Genomic DNA, 8,692 nt, shown 5'->3' with positions numbered 1-8,692 from the left:
GCTCGAGAGTTGAGACCTTAGACCATGTATACTTATAGACACGGCCTGTAGATATAAATCCACGAGTCGAGGTGAAGCAAAGATAATATCATCTACGTGACGTCACATGTGGGCATTTCAGCAATGGCTAAACGCGGCCTCGTAGATGATATTATCTTATCTTCAAGGCAGTTATCTGAAGCCGTTTATAAACGCGCCTTTGCTTTGCCCACATGTGACGTCATGTAGATGATATTATCTTTGCTTCAAGATAGTTGTCTGAAGCCGTGTCTATAAGTATATATGGTCTAAGGTTGAGACAAAGGCTTGCGTTCCGAGTTACGCATACGCGCGCATTTTTTTATAGTACACGTCACGTATAGTATAGACAAATGCGCTCATATGCGTAACTCGGAACGCATCCCGAATGTGTTTTGCTTCCACATCCGTCCAATCCGAGATCGCGTAAGCGTCCAAGCGAGACGTTTTCATCGAAATGCTCGCATTGAAACGCCAATGAACGTCCGCGTTCATCTTCAGAGATTTGCCGTTGTCACGCAGAAAATTGCGAATCTCCCATCTCAGTGTTGCGACAGACTACAGACTTTCTGCTGCGTCGAGGGGATGAGCTCTTCTCGGTTCGAATGATCCATTCGTTTGTTCCACGTATGAAGAACTGCGAGGTGATCGCAGCCGAGGCATCCGCAGAAACGAGGCGAAATCACAGCCGTCGCCGTGCACGAAAGTGAGAAACGTCCCGCGCCAACCGAGTTTTTAAACCCTCGGGACTGAAATTATGGTCGAGACCGTTCTCGATACGCGATATCTGCAGCGTTGATCGCGCGCCGTGTCGACGACGATCGGGGAAGTTTTTTTCCCCTCCCCTCTCCTCCGCCTCCCCAGTATAAGTGCATCACCGAAGAACGGCGACGGCGAGCTTGTGCGATCTCTTGACGAAGTGCGAGCGGCGAGTGCGATGTAAATAAATTTATATACAACGTAGTGTGTACGCCACGAGAGATCGTGAACACACACAGCTGTGCGAGAGATCCCGCGATTTTCGCGTGAGCCCTCTTTCCCCCTCCTCTCTCTTGTTGTTCGTCGTACGACAGGGAGCGATATCGAAATAAGAAACTGCGTGATATATATCGACGCGAACCGTTAGTCGCGCACATACACGCACGCATCACGGATCGCGAAGGAGAGAAAGAGAGAGAAAGAGAGAGAGAGAGAGAGAGAGAGAGCAAGAGCGAGAAGGCTGGATTCGATTTTTTTTCCAACACTCACGCTCCTGTGCGCGTCTCTTTCGTGCGTCTCGTTTTTCGCGCGACTTCCTTGCGTCATTATCGCACGAACGAAGATCCAGTCAGCAGGCCCAATTGTCTCGTGTTTTGTTTCTCGTTGCGTGCGTGCGTGCGAGCGAACGAGCGAGCGCGACAGTACGATGTTTCGAGCGTCGTGCGCTTCGTGAGAGTCCGAGCATCTTCGCAGAGAGAGAGAGAGAGAAAGAGAGACGAGAAACGAGAGTTCTTCTCGTCCGCTCTCTCACAAGCTCTAGCACAAAGCCGCGTGGAGACGTGAAAATTTTAGGAGAAAGCGAAGAATATAATCCACGAGAAATTTCTTCTCACCCCACCCCCGCGACGATCTCCCCAGTTCGCAGGCGTAGATAAGTTATAAAACGTTTGGAGGACACCACTTCTCTGCTCCTCCTCCTTCTTCCCCTTGTCTCTGGATCGCGTAAACAGCATCGCGCAAGGATGGCATCGTCCACGGTAGCTGTTCCGTCCGGTGCCGCCACGGTACCGCCGACCGCGAACAACAATAACAATAATAACAGCATCGCCTCAGCTGGCTCCGAGGAGATCGACGGCGGTGATATATTCGGCGATCGTAGCGTCAACTCCGTCGGTGGCTATAACAACACCGTCAATCCTGGTGATGCCCTAGAGGAGATGACCTGTGGCAACAGCGAGACCAGCGATCAAGGTTGCGCCTTGTGTATGAGCAAACTGTGCTCGCCCAGGGTGCTCTCCTGCCTTCACGTATTCTGCGAGGCCTGTCTGGACAAGCTCCTAATGGACGAGGCGGGTGACTCCAAGGTGGGCTCTGTCATAAGCTGTTCCATATGCCACCAAGAGACTTCCGTTAGTTCTAAGGGCGCTGCGTCGCTCATGTGCGACTATGTTCTCACAAATATACTGGACATGTCCGCTATCGAAAACATGGCAGTACTATGTACCTCGTGCAAGGCCAAAGAAAGCGCGGTGGCGCGCTGTTCGGATTGCGCCAATTTTTTGTGTCCAAATTGCAACACGGCGCATCAGTTTATGCGTTGCTTTGAGAATCATAAAGTAGTTGCCTTTGAAGATTTAAAGCAATCCAACGAAGCTATTCCAATACACAAGCCAATATTCTGTGAATGTCATCCTGCTGAGAATATGAAGTTCTACTGTTACACGTGCCAGGTAAGATGAAGGCAAAGCTTTCAATAACATTTGTATATATCCAATGGTGTTGTAAATATTGGTAAGAAAAAATTGAAACAGTGCCAAATCATTCTGTTCTAACATAAGGATTGTACATGCTGAGAGTAATTCATTAATTTATTGTAATCTATGGAAGTGTATTGTAATTTTTTTATATATTTATGTAAATTAATAAAATAGCATTTTCAACTATGAATTTCTTGAAATTTTGAAAAATGCATGAGTGTATAAAAATGCATTTGTGTATAATGTTATTATTCATAGAATTTCAAATCTTATAAATTTTATAATTAGGAACCTATATGCAATGAGTGTCTACTTGTGGAACACAAAGCACCAGAGCATCAATACGAACGATTAACAGATGCTGAACCACGACAGAAAGAAGAATTAAGAAGTTTAATGACTGAAAGTAAAGCAAAAATCACTGAATGCGATCAAGTATCACAACAACTGGATAATGCACTCAGCGAGTTGCAAGTACAACATGACCAAGCAAAAGATCTTATTATGGAGACTTTTCAAAGTTACAAGGCCATACTGGAGAAATGCAAAGATAATGCATTAAATGAACTCGAGAAATTGCATTCAAACAGAGAACTTGAAATAATGGACACTTTTCATAGGTATATATTTTATATATATCTACATATGAAATTATTTTGAATTTGAATATATGCAGAATTTAGTTAATAATAATAGGTAATTTTACTTACGTTTTTTTTTTAAATTTATTGCAGTGTTGAGAAGACAGTTGAAAAAATAGAGGACGCTTGTCGTTTCACTTTGAGACTTCTAGAACACGGCGATGCGGTAGAAATCTTAGCCCTTCGTCGTATTGTGGGGGCTCAATTAGTGAACTTAATAAAAAACACACCGAAACATAATGTTACATTCTCTATTGAGTTTCGAACCGATTATGATCAATTTGAGAAAACTATAAAGGTAAATATATTCTCATAAATAATTTATAATAATTATAACGCCATCATGCCGATTGTTGTTTGTTTTAATTATGTCATTTGTAACATCTTTTTGTGATCAATAATTGTAGGAAGTATTTGGAAAATTTCATACTGAAAGCACACCCGAAGTGAAAGCTATCCCTGAACCAGTCTCGACGGGAGTAACTACGAATCAACAAATAGTTCACACCACTTCAATAGGTTGTCCGAGTTCCATCAGCACAAGCTCTCCCATTTCACTACCTACGTCGATGCAATCCTCGTTTGAAGGTGAACCTTCCTTTGTTATACCACCAACTTCGAGTCCTCAAAATATTCCTCCTCCTCCACCACCCGTGTCTCTTCCTCCACCAGGTACAGTTCCCATTCACGGACTGACTAGCATTCAAGAGTACAATTTACAACAACTGGCTAGTCTGGCGGAAAAAGTCGAGATGGGCGATACCGGTGTGGTCGGACCTAGCTCAAGTCCTAGTCCAACTCCGTCCTTTACTTTGGCAGATTTATTTGCTGGAGATTTAAGTTCAACGAGTCACGCCATTAATAACTTGCAAGCTCTTGCAAAGTTGGGAAACACTCTTGGTAACCAAGGTAAGAAGCATAACGACGATTTCACTGCGTGTTGTTTCTGCTCACAATTATGGCGATAAATGCATTACTAAAATTTTGTTTTAACAAACAGATCTGGGAAATGCAACCATTAATGGCGGTGGTGGATTGGTATTGGGACGTGGACCCTCACCAGCCATTGTGGACACTCCGACTTTGGGCACCTTGGCTGCCAATAGTCTTTTAAATGGAGGATTTCAATCATTGTCCTCTTCCACTTCGCCGATACTTTCACAGAGTGCAGGTAAGATCAGTTTGATTTGTGCATACAGTGATATTTAGTTGCAACAAAAAAGACAAAACAGATGTACTTACAATCGATATTTTGCTTTCAGATGACTTAATAAGTGATTCTATACATAATATGCCTGTAGTGGTGGGGAATACCGTTGGCAATGTGCCCGGTACTGGAACAGGCAATTATCCTGCTCATCCGAGGTCTCAGAATACAAAACTGACTCCTATGCATATCCGAAGCAAGTTTGGGCAATTAGGACCCAGTAAAGGACAGTTCAACTCGCCTCATGGATTTTGTCTGGGAACTGACGAGGATATTATAGTTGCTGACACAAATAACCATAGAATTCAGGTACTTAATATTTATAATAACAACGCATACAATAATATTAGCGCTATTAAAGAAGATACGTTAAAAAAACTAATTTTTTTATACGTACTTTGATTACAGGTATTTGATAAGACTGGTACCTTCAAATTTCAATTTGGCGTTCCTGGAAAGGAAGAAGGACAACTATGGTATCCTCGGAAAGTAGCCGTAATGAGGAATAATGGAAAATTTGTTGTCTGCGATCGCGGAAACGAGCGATCCCGAATGCAAATATTCACAAAGAATGGTCATTTTATAAAAAAAATTGCTATTCGTTACATCGATATCGTAGCTGGCCTAGCTGTTACCAGCCAAGGGCACATTGTGGCTGTTGACAGTGTGTCGCCAACTGTGTTCGTAATCAGTGATACCGGAGACCTCTTAAGATGGTTTGATTGCAGTGACTACATGCGAGAACCAAGTGATATTGCTATCAGTGGTAAGAATTATTCTTTTCTTTCCATCTTTTACATTTAATAACTTTTTATATATATTGAAATATAAAAATCATATATACACGTATTTTTAGGCAAAGAATATTTTGTGTGCGACTTTAAAGGACATTGTGTCGTCGTCTTCAACGAAGAAGGTAAATTTTTGCGTCGCATTGGCTGTGAGAATGTAACAAACTTCCCTAATGGGATTGACATTAGCGACGCAGGAGACGTGTTAATAGGAGATTCGCATGGTAATCGTTTCCATGTAGCTGTCTTCTCTAGAGCTGGTTCTTTAATTTCCGAATTTGAATGTCCATATGTAAAGGTACACATTTTTTACATACAAATTGATATATATATATATATATATAATATTAATATTTTGAACAATCTAATTGCTAGTAATAATATGTCGTAGTACTGAGCAATTAGACGTGTTTAATAAATATTTGCATTTTGTCTCATTTGACTTCTTTAAATTTTCATTATTGCTATCTTATATTTCAGGTGTCTCGATGTTGCGGGTTGAAGATAACTTCGGAAGGATATATTGTAACACTGGCCAAAAACAACCACCATGTCCTTGTGTTGAACACTCTTTATATATTATGAAGTGGAATCAGCGAGTAAGTATGTTGTAACTTCCTTCTGCAAGTGGAAACCTTCTTGGAAACTGCTCTCAACGAAAGATAAGAAAGACATTGCCCAAGGCATTGCGTTTCGAATTTTGGGCCTATTGAAGCAATAGATACAAGTGCAGCATGCAGCTTTAATAGTTGTAAAAATAATAATAATAATGATAATGATAATGCGTCCCCGTTTTATGAAAGTAAATACTGTTGAAAAAAATGCAGAAAGATAATGTACGTCTCCGACCAAACAGTATAAATAGTAACTTAGCAACTTGAATTTTGGTAAACTGCCAAAGTAAATTAAATTAATTAAGTAAAACCCAAGTTTTAAAGGAGAGAAGCAGTAAGCTATGTCAACCAACCGACAAGTTGAGTCGCTTGTAGTAGAGAAAGCAATTTACAATGGCCTTCCGTCAAAAATTGGTTGTTGTACATCATTTTTGACATGTCAGTATTTTAAGTATGTTTACAAATCAAATTATTCTAGTCTCCAACGAGCACTTTTTATATATATATGATATAATTTCAATTCGTGCTCGAAAATAAGACGTTCTCGTCTTGAGTTTTATTAACCTGATAAGAATGTTTGTCTTCTTAGCCCTAACAGACGCTTCAATATATAAGAGTGCACAGATAATATTTAAAAGAAGAAAAACTTTTTCCTTTGTAAGAACTTCAAAGTGAAAACAACAACACTAAAAATAACGACAAAAAAAAAAGAGAAACTCGGCAGGATAAATTTTACGATGAGAAGGATCAAAATTTTCCGCTTAATAGAAAAAAAAAACGAAAAAAAAAATACGTTGCATGCTGCGAGGTAGTCAGTAGTATACTTCCTATTCTTATCATATCGTAACTCTAAAAGAAGGGAATGAAAGGATACTCCTCATTGCAGCAGGCACCGAATGCTTAACAAGAGCTATATGTTCCTCATTTCTTTCTGCGCGTTTGAAAAAAAAAAAAAATGATAGTTGAGAACATTTAATATAAAAACGACGTTAATGTGCAAGGAATAGATTATGGTATGTTGAAAATCAAACATTTAAAATCTTATATAAGAGAAAATGTCGTACAGAGAGAGAGAGAGAGAAAGAGAGAGAGTAATACTTTGAGCATAAAAACAAGTGAAATAATTATTTACATTTACGAGAAACAAATCGAGTAGATCCCATTTGTGCATTGTTAAAATTTAGACGGGACACATAATGTGGTTACAATATTTACTCAGGATGCTTTATTATGGTCCACCATATGAATATGATATATATGCGTGTGTGAATTATTGGTTCGTGGTGCTAGTGAATAATAATGTATCCATGTAAATGTATATTTGTTATGAAATTACAGAAATCCTTCCCGCGCATTTTTTACAATGCAAGAAAGGGAACGATTTCGTGTAATAAATTATTATATATGGTTCGTAAGTACATATATATATTATATATATATACATACCACCGGTATCATAGGGACGATACTTTATCTATACATAAAAAAAAAAAAAAAAAAATAACGTACAGTTTGCTATAAACAACCTCTATTTGTGTATATATTAACGTAATCCATGATGAAGAGAAAAAGAAAAACCACATGAGACAACATACATATATAGAAATACACATATTTTTTAGGGTTGTTTACATGATCAGCCTTAAGATTTGATTGAACTAAAATGCAATGTGTATATATAACATGTACGTCGGATATTTGGCAGATTGCTACACTGTGTTACCTTACATTATCTACAATAATGTTTAATTACAAATACTATCTTGCCATACCAAATGCTAGGTAGCACATCCATATACACAATATATATATACATATACATATATATATACACATATATATATATTTATACTTGACTAGCTTTATCGGATTCGTTTGCATACAGAAAAATTATTGATAAACGTCTGATTTTCATTATTCTTGTGAAACAAGTAACAAAAAATTAGACGAACGAGAAAGATAAACTAGAAAAAAAAAAAAACGGGCAGTTAGGAGGCTATTTTAAAGTTTGCGCGTAAAACATCGGCATTAGTAAAATTGCACGAAGCCTACATACATACACCTAAAAATAAAAAAAAATAAAAAAAAAAACTAATCAGTCGTACTCATCTCTCGTATAACGTTAGAAGTTTTAATTTTATATATAAAACAGAAAAAAAGAAAAGAAAAAACTAATTCTGAAATATTTAATAGTCATGGTTATAGCAGAGTTATATAAATAATGCCTGTGATAATAGTATCGTCAGGATAAGTTGTGTCCTTAAAGAGTCTCTGATGTTGTTGCTAGGTAAATATTGATTAGAAGTCTATCAACGTGAGACAACTATTGATGCCGTCTGGCAGGGTGTTATTACAGGCACAAAGACACCGTACTGCGGACTCGTCGATCGTCTCTAATGATATACGTTAAATATAAAGAAAAAAAAAAAGATATTCAAAAAGAGAAAAATGTTGCAAAATTTTTGCCAGTCATATTAAAGAAACTCATATTAACGAATGGATGACCATTAACGAGAAAAGAAGAGGGGGGTCTTTTACCTCACAAAATTATTATATTACGCTCACCTTATATATACTTCAATATTTTAGTATAGATTTACTCTATTTACATATTTTTATCTGTGGAAGACTACTTGGCTAATTTTAGGCCACTGTTGAAATTCACCCCTTATTTGCCTTGATGTTTAAATTACAACAATAATATAAAAAAAGAGAGAGAACGAGAATTACTTGTTACGTGAATGGTAATTGTGATAGATTTTTTGATGATTTTTACAATCTCAAAAGTCTTATTATCCTAATATGTATAGAATTATATAGTCACTCTGTACGTAATAGATAAACTTTGCTTATATTGTTAAACTAATAATAAAAAGCTCTCATATGAAACTTTATTCACACACTAAACAGTTTTACAACTGGCGGTGTAATCGAAAAAAAAAAAAATCATATTTTGAATATGCAA

The 8,692-nt window shown here is 37.9% G+C and overlaps 1 protein-coding gene across 2 annotated transcripts; it reads left to right on the top strand.

Annotated features, from left to right (window-relative positions):
• The first annotated feature begins 586 nt into the window (after window positions 1–586).
• On the top strand, window positions 587–8,156 carry LOC109855389 (B-box type zinc finger protein ncl-1-like). Of its 2 annotated transcripts, XM_020429605.1 has the most exons (10): window positions 587–2,447; window positions 2,763–3,094; window positions 3,209–3,413; window positions 3,523–3,703; window positions 3,788–4,024; window positions 4,116–4,286; window positions 4,378–4,631; window positions 4,731–5,088; window positions 5,179–5,411; window positions 5,594–8,156. In XM_020429605.1, the coding sequence occupies exons 1-10, from the start codon at window positions 1,740–1,742 to the stop codon at window positions 5,696–5,698; spliced, it is 2,784 nt and encodes a 927-aa protein (XP_020285194.1). In that variant the 5' UTR covers window positions 587–1,739; the 3' UTR covers window positions 5,699–8,156. The 2 variants fall into 2 exon arrangements, with proteins under 2 accessions (XP_020285194.1, XP_020285193.1); XM_020429604.1 differs by having other exon boundaries at window positions 3,523–4,024.
• Window positions 8,157–8,692: the final 536 nt, after the last annotated feature.

This window comes from Pseudomyrmex gracilis, unplaced genomic scaffold (genome assembly GCF_002006095.1).
Source record: "Pseudomyrmex gracilis isolate BER0280 unplaced genomic scaffold, ASM200609v1 scaffold_88, whole genome shotgun sequence".
NCBI lineage: Eukaryota > Metazoa > Arthropoda > Insecta > Hymenoptera > Formicidae > Pseudomyrmex > Pseudomyrmex gracilis.
The sequence above is the reverse complement of the archived record's forward strand: the minus strand, read 5'-3'. Positions and strand labels throughout refer to the sequence as shown.

Bases quoted from the DNA above. Each gene is read 5' to 3' on its own strand.
- LOC109855389 (XM_020429604.1), top strand. From the start codon at position 1,740: ATGGCATCGTCCACGGTAGCTGTTCCGTCCGGTGCCGCCACGGTACCG. The intron at 3,095-3,208 runs GTATATATTTTA...AATTTATTGCAG, and splicing joins ATAATGGACACTTTTCATAG to TGTTGAGAAGACAGTTGAAA. The intron at 4,632-4,730 runs GTACTTAATATT...CTTTGATTACAG, and splicing joins CAAATAACCATAGAATTCAG to GTATTTGATAAGACTGGTAC.